The sequence below is a fragment of the Gossypium raimondii genome, chromosome 8, assembly GCF_025698545.1.
Source record: "Gossypium raimondii isolate GPD5lz chromosome 8, ASM2569854v1, whole genome shotgun sequence".
Taxonomy (NCBI): domain Eukaryota; kingdom Viridiplantae; phylum Streptophyta; class Magnoliopsida; order Malvales; family Malvaceae; genus Gossypium; species Gossypium raimondii.
Window position 1 is genome coordinate 60,484,691 of NC_068572.1, and position 15,919 is coordinate 60,500,609.

The 15,919-nt window shown below is 35.4% G+C and overlaps 2 protein-coding genes across 3 annotated transcripts; one reads left to right on the forward strand and one right to left on the reverse strand.

Moving 5' to 3' along the window:
- Positions 1-792: 792 nt before the first annotated feature.
- On the forward strand, positions 793-3,080 carry LOC105792742 (nascent polypeptide-associated complex subunit beta). Its single transcript, XM_012621491.2, has 6 exons — positions 793-932; positions 1,523-1,590; positions 1,774-1,922; positions 2,011-2,067; positions 2,151-2,189; positions 2,712-3,080. Exons 2-6 carry the CDS (start codon positions 1,523-1,525, stop codon positions 2,891-2,893), a joined length of 495 nt encoding a protein of 164 aa, XP_012476945.1. The 5' UTR covers positions 793-932; the 3' UTR covers positions 2,894-3,080.
- A 529-nt stretch (positions 3,081-3,609) lies between these two features.
- On the reverse strand, positions 3,610-14,095 carry LOC105792743 (formin-like protein 14). 2 transcript variants are annotated; one of them, XM_052635141.1, is made up of 18 exons: positions 13,936-14,094; positions 13,549-13,623; positions 12,748-13,451; positions 12,437-12,658; positions 10,597-12,224; positions 10,101-10,227; positions 9,062-9,133; positions 7,865-7,963; positions 7,059-7,100; positions 6,896-6,976; positions 6,765-6,815; positions 6,567-6,648; positions 6,388-6,482; positions 5,853-5,924; positions 5,644-5,760; positions 4,548-4,616; positions 4,392-4,458; positions 3,610-4,301 (listed from the first exon to the last, which is right to left on the reverse strand). In XM_052635141.1, the coding sequence occupies exons 2-18, from the start codon at positions 13,619-13,621 to the stop codon at positions 4,087-4,089; spliced, it is 3,816 nt and encodes a 1,271-aa protein (XP_052491101.1). In that variant the 5' UTR covers positions 13,622-13,623; positions 13,936-14,094; the 3' UTR covers positions 3,610-4,086. The 2 variants fall into 2 exon arrangements, with proteins under 2 accessions (XP_052491101.1, XP_052491102.1); XM_052635142.1 differs by lacking the exons at positions 3,610-4,301; positions 4,392-4,458; positions 4,548-4,616 and adding an exon at positions 4,623-4,808 and having other exon boundaries at positions 13,936-14,095.
- Between the last annotated feature and the right edge of the window lie 1,824 nt (positions 14,096-15,919).

Sequence of the window (15,919 nt, forward strand, 5' to 3'; positions counted from 1 at the left end):
TTTTTATTTTTAACATGTTAGACCTAAGCTATTTATGAGATAAGTGCACATTTAAATATTTTTATTCATATACTTTAAATATATTTTATATCAAATTTAAGATAATTTTAACTCCTAAGCTAATAATTAAGCTAATAGAATGACTTGTTGATATGATACTAATATTTTAGGGATTTAATTTAAAACATTTTGAAGTTATGCATGAATTTAAGTTATTGGAGCAGGATCAAACTAGTTGGTTGAACTAGAAACCGATCAATATACTACTGCCAAGGTTCCAAAATCGGATCAGTGGTTGACCCAGTCAAGCTACTAGTTCATTGGTCCAATCGATTTGATTGGTTTGTTTGGTTTGATTAAATAAAACATTCAAATTTTAATAAAAAAACATGGTTTAACCGTTTAGTTCAAACCGATTTTTTGCTCAATTCAATTGATCCGTATTGATTATTAGATCAACAAGTCTAATGTCTTTCTCTAGATTAATACCCCAATCAATCTGGTTCGAACAACCATGATTGACTCGGATAAATGGGTTGAATTGGTTATTGAGCAAACCATTCAAAACCAATAAATAATTGAAAATTAGAAAAACCAATTATGGAATTGATTAAATTATTATTATTAGACCGATAATTAAATTTATTTAACCGATTAAACTGAAAACCGGTGAAACATTCGGTTAATTAACCCAAAATAAAATTGAAGGAAAAAAAAGGCATGTACAAAGACAAACATGGACCTGATGGCTTCAAAGCCGTCAGATGAAAATACTAAAAATCCAACGGCGTAGATAAAACCCTAAAGACATAAAGAGCTTGTGCCTGCTCACTGGGTTATATAAAAAAAACCCCCCCTTATTTTGTGACCCTATCTTTCCTAGTTGCAGTCGAAGTTGCGGCATATCCTTTTTAGTACTCCCTACTGTAAAGGTTTTAATTTCTTAATTCTCTGCTTCTTCTTATCATTCGGCATATACGTTTTGAAAAAAAAATAAAGAAGTTAAATTTATTTCAATTTTGGTATTTTAATTTCAACGGTTGATTTGTTTTATCTTTAGATTGTTTTGATTTAGGGTTTTAAGTGACCCTTTTGTTTATAAATTTCGGGGGGAATTATTGTGTGAAAAAAGAAGAAGCTTATCTTTAAAATTCCTTTCAGCTGCCAAAGGTTAGATTTTTACCTTAGTTTATGCTTTAGGGTTTAACACTTGCATACAATTACAATAAGTAAATTAGGGTCATTGATATTTTTATATATTGTTCTAAAGTTTTATTTTCTCTGGTGGGTTGATAAAGTGTGAGTTAGGCGTTAAGTTCTTTTATGTTTTCCCTAGATTTCCTTGTGTATTATATAGTGCTTGATTGTTTCACATGCTTCATATGTATTGTGTTTGATTTGTTTGCTTTAGTGCTTTTGATAAGCTTATTACCTCAATATTCTCTTTGTTTTTATTGTGTGTATCTGGGTCTTGATTTATCGTACTTTTACTTATTTATTTGTTGTTTGCTTCTTTGGGCAGATGAACAAGGAGAGGCTCATGAAAATGGCTGGTGCAGTCCGGACCGGTGGGAAGGGTAGCATGAGAAGGTAATGTTCATGGTCTGAAAATTCCTTGGATATACCAGCTATATTATGTTTTTTGCTTTATCATCTCTGAATATAGGATGTAATTGTTGCAGTTATTAGGAGTAATAGGTGCTTGAATTTTGATGCCTCTTTGTAATTTGTATACTAATCATTATCTTGTTTTTTTTAACTTGTGTTTAATAGAAAGAAGAAGGCTGTCCACAAGACAACTACCACCGACGACAAACGGTTACAAAGCACCCTCAAGAGAATAGGAGTCAATGCTATTCCCGCAATCGAGGAAGTCAACATCTTCAAGGACGATGTTGTTATCCAGTTTATTAATCCCAAAGGTAGATATGTCTTTTATCGAAGCGGACTGTGTAATTTTCTCATAGGTTTTGTAAAATTAACTAACATATATGATGGTCTGTATTTCAGTTCAAGCATCTATTGCTGCCAACACCTGGGTTGTAAGCGGTTCTCCTCAAACAAAGAGTATGCACCTCTTAACTTTGAAAGCTTCCCATAGTTGATTTTACCTTTGTTGATCTGACATTCATGTTTTTCCCCTATTCCAGAATTGCAAGATATTCTCCCTGGAATCATCAACCAGTTGGGTATGTACACTTGACCCCAAGTAATTCTGTTTAGGAATGTAAATGAAACATTGGTGTTTGCTAACTACTCGAGTTCAGCTTAAAAACATTCAAACTCGATTTGGTAATTATCAAGCCGAACGTGAGCAGCTCGTGCTATCAATTGAGCCGAATTCAAGCTTAGTAATACTTGACTCGAATGGCTTGCGAGCCTTAAACGAGTGTTTCATATTTTTATATTATTAAATTATGTTATTACCCTTAATACATATTATTAACACTAAGCTTAATTATTGAGCTGAGCTTGAGTTTTGAGTACAAAAAATGGTAAATGAGCTTAATCAAGCTTGAACTTGAGTAGCTCAAACATATCTCGAGCCAGGCTCGAGCTTAAAAACAGATGTTCAATCGAGCTCGAGCTGAGTATCAAGCTTCAAATTTTGAGTCGAGCTTGAGCTCTGCTTGATTACACCCAAAATTCTTTCTTTCATGTTTTGACATTGATATTGGCCGTCTTTTTGACTCGTATTCTAAAACTTATAGGACCTGATAACTTGGACAACTTGAGGAAATTGGCAGAGCAATTCCAGAAGCAGGCACCTGCTGCCGGTTCTGGTGACGGTACCGGTGCAGCCACTACTCAGGAAGAGGACGATGAGGAGGTACCAGATCTTGTACCTGGCGAGACCTTTGAAGCTGCAGCAGAAGGCCAAGCTGCTAAATAGAGTTTTTATCTTTAATTTTCTTTTGTTATATGTTTTTGATGAATTTAACTATTTGTTTCTTTTTCCAAAATTTCTCTATTTGTGGTTTTTGTTTGCTCTACCTTGTACTCTTAATGGTTTGGTTCAGAGTAAGCCTTCTAGAATTCCTATTATTATTGCCAATGGATTAGAGATGCATTTTCCCAAAGGCCAATTGTTTTGTCCTGAAATGCTAATCTATGCAGCTAAGAAAGTTGCATTTGGCTTTGTACTATCATTTTTATTTTGCCCAATTAAAGCTTATATTAGGGAATATTGTCACTAAAAGCACCGTCATTAGGAGCACTGCTAGTGGAGAACATTGTTAGGGTATGTTGTGTTTGGCCAAATAATATTGCTGGTAAGGTTGCCTCTTATCCAATTAACCTATGATTGCTTAACATGTATAAAAAAAACATAAAAATATGTGGATTGAGTCATAGTTGAAGTGGCAATTGGATATTAAATTTGTGTTTGATCAACTTCTTGCCATCTCCCTAAATAAAAAAAATTGATGGAACACTTAATCTTTAACTCACTCATTTGGTTACTATTTATATTAAGATTTGAATTCAGACTATTTTTAAGAATGATGAAAAAGTCACTACTTTGTACCAATTAAAAGGGTATGAATCCGATCAAAATATTATAGGTAATTTAGAAAAAAGAAATCAAATCATAATGGTAAACCATGGCTCTGAAACATTAAATCTTTTGTACTTCCACCATGTGTGAATTTTGAATTTTTTACAATATGCTTTTCGTGGGAAAGCAAATTTACAGTCTGATCTCAAGAGAAATTGACAAAACCCTAAGATTTTAATCTTTTACAAACTTGAAACTAAGAGAGTTTTTGCATTTTCAAAACAGCTTTTGATGCAAAAACACTTGCCTCAATTACAAAAAAGCTCTAAGCGCTTCAAATATTAATATTAAAAAATTATTTAATACATTTGAAATTGTAAAACAGGATTTTTGGCTGGTCAAGTTGGGCAAATAAATTTTTTTTCTATTCAAGCATGACCCCGACCCACATGCCCGCCCATCTCTACCCACCAAAATATCCAGAAGCTTATTTACTGAATGTGGTATTAAAGCTTTCAACTGTTTTCTTGTCAGCTGCAAGTCAAATATGCAGCTTCCATTGTTGCTTGATTGCAAAAGCTTCATTACTATTACGGAGCGTGTTTCAGAATGTGAGAATTCAGGATATGAGAAGTAAGATTCGGCTCATTCGTATCGGTCCCATCCTTCTTTACAGTTACATTTGCCGCTGCTCGTTCTTTGATGGCTTCCTTCTCCAATTTCTTTTTCTCGGCATCAGCCAGCTTCTCGTTCTCCTCTCGCGACTTTTTAAACATCTTAACGAAAACAACCAATATCTGAGTCACTGCAGCAACAAGGAACAAACTCAACCAGTCAGGCGTTTGTTTGAAAGGTTGGTTTTCGATATGAACATTAATTGTCAAAGATGGAAAACCTTGTTCAAAAGGACATCGTGCAGGATCCTCTCCGAAGTATTGGGATAATGAATCCGCACTTCTTCCCTGCAAGACGATACAACTTCAGACTAAACTGCAATGCACAGCAAGTTTAAACTATCCTACGAGCAACTGCAAATCGGGAAAGTACTTACCACTTCAGAATACAAGGAGATAAGTGACCTCACTTCAGCTTCAGCCGTATCAAGGAAATTCTTCAACACCTAGAACCGACGAAACTTCTATTAAACACTAACAGGACATGCTCAAAGAAAATCCCAGTGATTGCCAGGAAAAGGATATCATACAAACATTCGGACAATGGAGATCACAATAGAAATGGTGTCAGTGGTCTTAATCATTTAAAAGCATCTCAACGTATTCACCATATGGTCATTTTCTTCCAAATGACTAAACTGCAGCACATAAACCACAATGAACAGCGCGATTGAATGAAAACAAACATAAAACCATGCCACCAATTTCTGAAGAAGATAGTATCTAATTGATTCTTGAAAAGAAAAACTAATTCCTAAACCCTAAAACCAAAATAAAGAAAAGATGTTTTTGGTCAATCTTTAAAGAGGAAAAAATTCTATAAATGATGAAAGGGGATAACAATACGGCTTTGCTTGGCAGAGTGAAAAGAAAGTTGGAAAGATGGAAAATTGAAGGGGTATTTTTCTTTCAATAGGTGTGTGCTTGGTAGGAAAGAAGGAAAAAATTTCAAGAAAAAGTAATTTTTTTTCCGTCCATTGCTTGGTAGAGTTGAAAAATGAAAGGAAAGAAAATAGAACATTTGAAAAATGCATAACTTTGAACTAACATACATCTCTCTCTCATTTTCTCTCCTCTCATCATTCCAATTTGGAAAGATTGGTTTTCATGCATTAGGACAGAAAATGACCATCTCTCCTATTTTCTTTCCTCACTTTTCTTCCCTACCAAGCATACTTAAAATTTATTTTCTTTCCACTCCTTCCTTCCATCGCTCCACTTTTCCACCCAACCCAGCACACCCTAAGTGTTTGTGAAAATTCCAAAGAGTTTGTTTCCTTCACTAGCAAATCAACATCATGCCAAATCCGAATATTTACGATGACAGGAAAAAGTGAGCGACGTAATTTTTGTATGCAAGCAAATAGGGTGGGAAGTGACAACTCAGCATATTAACAGACAATAGTAGAAAAATTTCTAGCAAAAGTAATGGAGTAGATTCTTTGTTAAGCAATAATAATTGTTCTTCCTCACCTTCTGAAAGCCCAAAGAGATATCACCATCATTATCTGAAGCGGTGAGTTCTTGCTCAACCTTTTCAAGACCCTTACTCACAGCTTGCATTTCTTCAGCAAGATTTTTCAATTGAATCTAGCCAGATGGTATGAAAATCAAGTGGATAAAAGAAATTAACTACTTTAAGAAGAGAAGGATCCAATGAACTAGAACCATATAAAACATACCTTAGAAGCAGCTTCTAAATGAACAAGATCTTTATCAAAATCCAGCAACTCTGGCATTTTCTCCGATAGAAGCTAACACATGCAAAAAGTGAAAAAATAAATAAAACAGAAAAAACCAGGTGACTTAGGAAATCTGAGTAGAACATGCCAGAAGAATTAACAGAGTGGGGCAAGAAGGTAAATTTGGTTAGAGTAAGGTTTCAAACATACTTGAATCAGAGGAAAAAGCAATAACTGAAGCAACAGCTTTTTCCTTTTAAAACAAATTACATGCAAACGATTATTTATAGCGAAGATTTACCATCCCAAACCCCAGGCACATATAATAGTAATAAAGAGCATCTAACTTCTCTCCTCAAAGCCTACATGAGAGTACCACAGTATTAGAAGACTTTCCCTAAGTCACAAAAATACCATTTGAAGGGCACAAAATTACAGCATCATTGGCCCCACCCCCCATAACCTTAACAATAAACCTTATTCCGAACTTCCAGTGCAAGTATACTACTAGGAAGTCTAACTTTCAATGTCCTACCTTGCATAGATAATGCATTAAAGTCATTTTGTTGTTTCTTGCACGCGTATCAGATAATTTAAGGAGGCTATCCAATTTGAATCCCACCGCAGATCCTAGGAATAAAAGCAAAAACAATATGAAGAGGCATCATTAAAAAAATGGTCAAAAATCCTAACTATAGACCAGCTGGGTGGTACCTCGTGCAGTGCCTTGATTCAAAGCATTTCCCAATGTGAGAATTGTCTGCATTATCTGACGCAATTTTGCAGATTCTTTTACCTGAAAATAAGTTTCTGACATTTTAGATGCAGGAAAAAGAACATGCTAGACATTTAGCATGCAAAATGAGCAATTATGCATCAACCATTTGAGATTCAGTATAGGTATAGCAGTACCTCTCTGGTCGCATTATTAATAATGCTCAGGTTAGACCTTAAGTCATCCACCTGAAACGGATGAAAGGGAATATAGATTAATGATAAATCCGAGAATACAATATCGAATATACAAATTATCCGGACAATACCTGAGAAGAAAAGGTGATTCTAAATGCAAATACTCGCAATTTTGATTCTACTCGTGGAACCTTCATCAACTCTAGGAAAAACTGAAAGATTTATCAATTATAATATTAACAACTGATCGAATTAAGGGATCAGATGTCTTAAAAGAGAGAAAATGGAACAGACCTGTTCACACTTTCCAAGCATTGCCTTGTCACCTGTATAATTCTACCAAAAACAAAAGTAGCAAACTTTTTCTTACAATTACATCCTTGTAAGTTAAATAAAATGTTCAAATGAGGGCTATCTAATAGAAGTTGTAAAGAGGAATCCTTTCCCCCCAAAGGTCCCAATTTAAGGAATTTAAAGAAAAGGATGGTTTCAAACTTCAAGGGTTCTGAATGGGTAAACCAAAAATCCCTCTCTTGTGTTAAAATATTTCCAAAGCTGGGAGAAGGCACCACTCCTCTCTTCCTTCTCCCTTCCCTTCCCATTCCTTCCCTTTCCCTCACTCGAAGCAGAACTTAAGTTAAAATTAAATAGTGGTCTTTCCATTTTCTGGTATGGGGTCAAAATCAAACTACAACTGATTCCTTACAATGGTTGCAATTAGTTCTGAATGTAGCCTTACTCATAACTAATAAGAAAAATATCCAGATGTTTAAATGGTCCTCCTAGAACTGAAAAGGTTCAGGTTCAGTCAGGGGTTCGAACAAAAAACAACAACAAAAGGCAGTTTTAAAATTTCCATTAAGTGGTCTACTGCCTGTAACTCATAAGAGATTGGTGGCAATAAAACTGTCACGTTGATATGTGAATTCCCATGTCAAATATTTTTATCACATACAAGATAACATGCTATTTCCTAGGTGATAATATGTAATGAGTTCTCTAAAAATCTACAGTATCATTTAAAGAGCACAGTAAACAAACTGGAAAATGTAGCATTTAAAAATATATGCAACCAAAATGTTACAGTATATATAGATTACCTTTAGCAGTTCCATATCTTCCTTAGTGGGACAAAATTTAATCAGATTCTCCACCTGATCAATATCAAGAGCTGAAGAATCCAATGCTAGTACAGCATTCTGAAAATAGAGGGCACTATATTTAGAATGACTGACTCAACTTTAGAAGTAAAAGTAAAAAGGGAAATTGAGCATATTGTACCAAAAGTTTGACCCAACTTGGCAAGGCAAAAGAAAGAACCAACAGAAAGAATGAATTTAAGTGATACAGAGGAACAGAAATTTCAGTATCAAAATTTGGTTGTGGTTAAAATGGAAATGAAAAACTATAAAGCAATATAATCTGGGCCACAGCAAAAGAACAAATAGTTTATTTATGATATATCCCAGATCCGGCAAAGCCAACTGTCGTTCATTCCTCCCATGGAGATAGCAAAAAGGTCCAAGTAAAACAAACAAAATTCAACTTTACCCTCAATTACCTAATCAACAGTTGTAGTGAGTTCACTACAATATTGAAATACCACCGATTTTAACAGCTACAGGATAAACAGTGAAGCTTCGAAAGCTGGTATTAGTAGTACATTGTAAACAAACTAAGAAACCAAATTAACATAAACTATATCACTTAAATCTATTATACCAAATACGTTTTTGCCCCCCAGGCAAAAGTATTCACCTTTCAACATTACTAAACATCCCTAACTTAGCCCTAAAATGCTTCTCTAAAGAATCACATTATATTGATGGAACCCTAACCAATGCCCTTCAGCAGATAGAACTCCAACAAAAAGATCATGAGCTCTAGGTGACCAATAAGAAGCTTGAGGATTAATAAATTTAAAATTCATAATTGCAGCTGAGGGGTACCAATTTTGATATCAAATCATAGAATATGCAGCATAAACAAAGATTCCGGTTTCCAGGAATCTGGTTGCCAGCAAAAGCTTTATGCACAGAACTTAACCTATGAGAAACTAAGATAGTATTACAATGGAATATTATATGCGGAAAAAAATCAAATAGAAGACATCAGATAGGGATATATTAGAAGTAATATAAAAAAAAAGAAGAAAATTTAAAGGGCAGGGGACAGGGGGCGGGGTTAAATCTCCAATATTCCAACACCATTTCAATTAAAAACTAAAATAAAATACAAGAAAAAGATAAAAATTTAGCACACTTATAACATTTAGCAGGGTAAGCTAAGAAACTTACAATCATATCGGGCAGAGGGATTTTTATTTTTGTGAGCATTATTTCACAATTATATGCTCTGCGCAACTCAACCTGAGATATAATACAAGCACCAAATACACAAAATAAGGGTAAAGAAACTTAATGTCCTTAAAATGCATATAAAAAGAAATTATATGATGAAAGAAGGAATTAGATGGCTACATGTGGCACTTCATGAATCTGCAGTAGACGGTCAAGTTCAAAGTTGATTAAGGATAAAATCATTCACCATTAGCAGCAAAGGATCTTTACAAACTTAAATATTCGTCATAAAAGAGTAGCTGTAATATAGACAAATAAATGGTGTTTGAAACTCCTATTATAGTATTTTCTTAAGGTTGTAAAATATGTAATTCGCAACAAAAGGACCTTCTTTCTGATTTTAGAACAGAACGGCATTGCATAGCTATGGTAGCAAGTATAGTTTTAAAAAAAAATAGTATGCAACAATGATACTCTACCCTGATGATTCATACAGTCATGTAACTAAACCAATATGTCATTCATGCTGCAGACATAAAAATCAATAACAAAAATGTAGTGAAGATAAAGGGGAGCATGACAATGATGGTACAACTAGAGCAGCAGCCACAACAGAATCAATCACTTCTAATATTTGTATGCTAAAAGCTTAATGATTATTTGCCATGATGGTGCCATTTAACTAGAGGAACCACAAATTAAAGGCCATTGAAATTCTCTTAATGCTTAATAAATATTTCTATTCTGTATATAGTTGGCAAGGCAATTACTTAAAGGACAGTAAACTTAAAATTGGAGAAACTATGTAACCAATTACAAAGTCTGCCTAAGCTCATTATTCAGGAAAAGAAACCCCATATCATGTTCCTTATTTATTTTCTTTCATATTTTAATAAAGCCAATTAGGATCACTTAACTGTGTTTTTCTTTATATAATGAATGTTTTGTAAAAATATTAAGCCAAAGTTAACATATATTTGATTAAGTATCCTTCATTCCATACATAAAAGGAGTTAGAAGAAAGAAAATTTCTTACTAATTGCACTTTCTCAGGTTTATTGATGTTAGAACCTCGTCGGCCTCCAAGTTTAGCACTACTGCCATCTGAAGCAGAGGCAGCTGAGAATAAACTTTCAAGTTCAGACATATCAATTTCAGGGGCCCTACACCAAAAGATATTGATCTATAGGGTTAAAAAGTAATCATCTTCCCATATTAGAGGAAAAAGCAATCCAAGTAAAACTAAAGATAAATAAAAGGGGAAACAGAAAAAGGACAGATTGACCAAGAATTTATGCTTCCTTTTTCTCTCTTTATCACATAACAAGATAGAAAGTAAACGGACATGTAACATGACAAAGCGCTTTTTCAAAAACATTCAAGTGAATGTCCAACAAAATGCAACTACTATAAAATGTTTTATCCACGTTCCAGCACATATTGTGCAATCTAAGCATCAATTAGAACTTTTGGCAATTATAAGAAATTATGAAACAATTTGGTACTGATATACAAGTTATATATGCACGCACCTTGATTGATTATCCTGCTTTTGAGAATCAGCCCATAAACTCCCTTGCATTGCTCGAGTGACTTTGACCCAATGTAACGGCTTCAACGAGTTTTTCTTAGGGGTGTTACTCACGCCAATGCCGCGGCCTCTTCCATGACCAGTCTGTCCCAAAGCTTTTCCCCTACCACTTGATGCAGGTGGTGGTGGTGGCACACTGGACACCTTTGCACCTGGCAGCCGTGCACCTGGTGGTGGAGGAGGCACAGCAGGACCTTTCGGTGGAGGAGGTGGAGGGGGCACAGCATGACCTTTCAGTGGAGGGGGTGGAGGGGGCACCGCAGAACCTTTCGGTGGAGGTGGAGGAGGGGGTGCAGTAGGAGCTTTCGGTGGAGGGGGTGGAGGGGGCGCTGGAGGGGCTTTTGGTGGAGGGGGTGGAGGAGCTTTTGGAGGAGGGGGTGGAGGGGGCGCTGGAGGAGCTTTTGGTAGAGGGGGTGGAGGGGGCGCTGGAGGAGCTTTTGGTGGAGGGGGTGGAGGAGGAATAGAACCTGGCCTTGCAAGTCCTGCAATTGGCGGAGGTGGAGGCGGGGGAGGGACAATAGTATTATGGCATTGGACAGATAGGGCAGATCCCTTGTGAGAGGAACTAGCAGTAGAGACAACCATTGGAGGTGGTGGCGGAGGTGGTGGCGGTTGGTTTGGCTCTTGCATTTTAGATTTGCTGCTGAAGGATGGTGGATGCAAGGGTGGGGGTAGGGGTGGAGGCAGGGGTGGAGATGGCGATTGAGAGGAGTTGAAAGGGGGTGGGGGAGGAGGAGGAGGAGGTGGACCATTGTTTGTAGATTCAGGTGATGTTGAAAACGCTCTACCAGAAAAACTAAGAGGTGGAGGTGGTGCAGGTGGTGGAGGACCTCTTTTGGTAGTGGCAGGCAAAGATATTGCAGGATTCCTTTCGGACAAACCAGGAAGAGGAGGGGGTGGGGGTGGAGGTGGAGGTGGGGGTGCAGATGGCTTCGATGTAATGATGTTAACAGATGAAGGTAGATGTAGAGGAGGAGGAGGAGGTGGTGGTGGTGGCGGTGGTGGTGGTGGTCCAGGAGGTGCAAATCCTGAAGAAAGACTTTTACTAGGTACCGGAGGTGGTGCTGGTGGTGTGGGTACAAGAGGTGCTGAAGATTCCAGCGGAGATGAATGAGATGGCATTCCAGAACATGACACTACCTGAACAGCTTCAACTGATGCATGATCTAAATCTTGTAAACTATCACTTTCTGAATGTAAGGGAACTTTATCAACGTCTGGTGGCAGAAACCTTGCTGGATCCCCCAAAGGCTTATTGATCACGTCAAATGCTTCATCTGAACTATCAGCAGTGCTAGATGCATTGTTTTCCTCCTCAGAATCAACAGGAGATGCGTATAAATTTCCTTTGTTCTGCAATCTGGACAATTCTTTTACATCACTCAAGACAGAAAGTTGTTTAAGTAGCCACAAAGCAGCATCGTCACTGTTATCAACCCACTCAACACCACTAAAGAGTTCTTGAACACGAGAAAAAGCTTCAATAGGTAATCCCCCTTTCTCCTCACCATTCAAAACTGTTATAGGAGCCTTAGGTGGGGTGGAATTTTCAACCTTCCCAAACAAAACCTGAATTTAGAAGTTTATTGAATTAGAGATACAAATGCTGAAGAAACTAAAGAATCATGAGTTCATGACTAAAACTAATAACACCTTAGGTTTTGGAAAAATATGGTAGGAGGTTAGTGGCTAAGAAAGTGAATTGCTTATCGCGGTTGGCCTTTGCTCTTCCTTCTCATGATACATCCAAAATCCTAAAAGAGGCTCAAAAAGATATTTACCTCTGCTCGGAATCCTTTTGGAAACCGCTCCTTTGAGTCCCAAAGAATGTCCAAGTTCTCAGAGTTCAGCATCAATATGTTGGATCGAATAAATGCAGTGTTGAACATTACACGAAACATCATAACTTCCCTTTCAGGATCCAAATCCAAATGGACACACTCCAATACAACATCTCCTTGCACTGAACACTGGATGTCAATTTTAATCACATCACAGTCTGCCTGCAACAAGGAAAAAAAAATCATTTTTCAGAAGTTAACACGGAAAACAAAAATTAATAGAAAAAACTTGGGGAGGGGGGGACTTTTACCTGACGATAATGTCGAAGCATCTTCCTTTTCTTGGACATGGAGAACAGCATCTGCGTGGACAGGCCATCTCTGTTATGTAGGTTCCTACCAAAAATGCGAATAATTGGCCTACATCCATTTTGGGCATCAAAGCTCGGAATGGCTCGAAGAATGATACAATCTAAAGAAAGAGCACGCTCAGGAGGAGGCCATTCAGGAGCTATATTCCTTCGAGCTACGTACTGAAGGTAGCGAAGCTGAGAAGGGAAGGGATTTAAAGGTGAAAGGAGCTGCAAGAAACCCTTGGGAGCCTCTCGATGAACAATTTCAAGGGTCTTGCGCTCTCCACTGTGCAGTTTTTTAAAAATCAAGAAACTAGCTAGCAGAAATGCCAAAAGTGGCCACCCCCCTCTTTCACAATGTAGAAGAACGACATTTTGATGATTCCCAAGTGAAAGCCAACTTTCACAAACACGAAGAAAATGCTGAATTAGAGACAATGGGAGCAGGGGACAACCCTCATATTGCCGTGGATAGTCCAATACAGTAACATCATATTGACATAAAATTTCCGCGAAATCACTTGGTTTTTCACCTTCACGAAAATTGAAAGCCAGAAATGATGACTCCGGGAACTCTTCATGTAACTCGGTCACAATTTCGTGTAGGTATACTTGGTACATACCATCAGGCAAGACTTCAGTGGAGAAGCAGGAATCGAAAACTACATTAATTTAGATCAAATTCACTTAACAATAAAAAATACACAAAGAGACTCCAAATCAAACAAGCTGAGGTTAAAGAATTCTTTTAGCACATACCGTATACTCTCTCAACAAATTCAAGCAACCCATCCGGGGGTCTTCTATAAAAAAACCTACTAAGAAGTGTCATCTCTGCCAATACAATTTCACCCAATGAGCTAAAAATACCCTCAAAAACAACAATAAGAACAAGAACCCGCGAAACTGTTCCAATTTGTTGCCACGTGCTTGCAATTTTACAGAGAAAAATAAACGGCAGCAAAATAAAAACAAAAAAGAAAAAATATGCAATTATTTAAAGCAATTCAACCAGAAACGAAATTTATAAACAGCAGAGCCACGCTCAATGACTTCGATTTGAAATAAAGCGAACCATTTATTCCTTAAAAAAACACATAATACAAGAAAACAAAATAGTTGAGGTTAAGGGTTAATATTACATACCTGTGATTAAAAGAAATGCATAAACTTTTAAGATTGGTGAAAACAGGCTCCAACTCTATGGTTCTACTGGTTTTTAATTTTCAAATCTTACAAAGCGTTCTTCCATTTTGAACTTCAAATATTTGGGTTTCTTCTTTTTTTCTTATTAATTTAACGGCCATGTAATTACGTATTTACCCTTTCCTCATCCCCTAGATTTGGGCATGACGCAAACTTTTGCACCATGTTTTTTTACGATTTTTCTTTGGATAAAGCAGTATTTAGTCCCTGGACTTGACGTTTTGTCAACTTGGTCCCTGGATTTTTGGTCCACACTGGTCCCGAAATTTGGATTTTTTTTCCAATTTAATCCTTAAAATTGGTTTATATTAAGGTGTGATAAAATGACACTACGAGATTATGTCATGTCAATTTTAAAATATATGTAATCTAAAAAATACAAAAAGTATAAAGAAAATTTTAATTTTAAAAAAAGTGATGATAATAGTGACACTTTATCATATCTTAACTAAATTAAAATTTAATGATGAAAGTAAAAAGCTGTCAAATTTTAAGACTAATATTTAAAAAATTTAATGATAAAATTGAGAAAATTTGTCAATTTTAGGAACTAAATACCACTTTATTTATTATGTTCACAATTTTTACGATTTTGAATTTTGAGTTGTGTCTATCATTATAAAAATTATAGGAATTAATTTTTAAATTTGATAAATATAATGCAAAAAAGTATAAAATGATTTTAGAAAATCTATTTCAATGATTTGGGTTTTTTTTTTAAATTATACATCGGGTCATTTAAGGTACTATTTAGTATTTTTCAAACAAAAGTTACTATTTAACAATGCTAATAATTTGGATTAAATCATAACCCTAGGAGGATAAAAAGCTGTTAAAGTCAAACAAAAGATTAAATCCCAATGTTGATAACAGTATAGGGACTAAAAACATAAACAAAAATAAATGTTTTAATTAAACGTTTTATCTGCTTAATAATTTAAATTTTGAAAAGAACAAAAAACTTTGAGATACGAAAAGGATTTATAAATTTTACGAAATTGGTGATAAATTATTTTGGTAAAGTTATTTTGAAATATTTGGAAATTAAATAACATTTAGTTTTCTTTGCTGTGTAATGCATGAATTAATCATGTGTATTTTTTAACAAAATCATTTGTGTTATTTAATTATTTTAATTAATAATACGTTGGGAAAAAATAGGTATATATATTATAAACAAATAAATAAAAATGTGTTTATATTTTGATATAAAATAATAATTTAAAATATTATAACTTCACATCATTTACAGATTGTTATTTAATTTTTTGTCAAAATATAAACGAATCATTTTAGTCTGACAAAAATGAAAGTATTGAATCAATTAAAATGAATTAATATAAATTTTAAGAGTTAGTATTTGGTACACTGACAACTGTGTTGGAGCTAGGGGGCTAGCAGGGGCCCCGGCCCCCTAAAATGATTTTTTTATTTAAACCCTTATAATTTATAAAATTTTAAATTATTAGTGGTAAATTTGCACTTTGACCCTCTCAAAAATGATAAAATTTTGATTTAATCCTTTGAAAGTAATAAAGATATAGACTATTAAAGTGGTGATATTATATTTTTATTATCGTAAAAATATACAATTTAATTTTGACCCTTAAAAAAATTTCTAGCTCTACCACTGATTGACAATATACTTTTTTATTCCGCAAGTAATCTAAAAAATTTGTCATATATCTCTTTTTTTTTAAATATTTATTTTTTAGTATTATAATATACTCCTGTAAGAGATTTGTCACCCCCTTAGCCTTACTTGCTAAGTTTTTTCAAGTTTGTTATAGAATTACTTGAGCTGAACATGTGTCATTCTCGAAAGGCACCAAGTGGACGCCTGAAAACGATTCTCTACTTCCCGTCAATCAGGACGTCCTCAATTGTTCAACCTCTTGAAACTAACTAGCCGCCGTGAAAACCA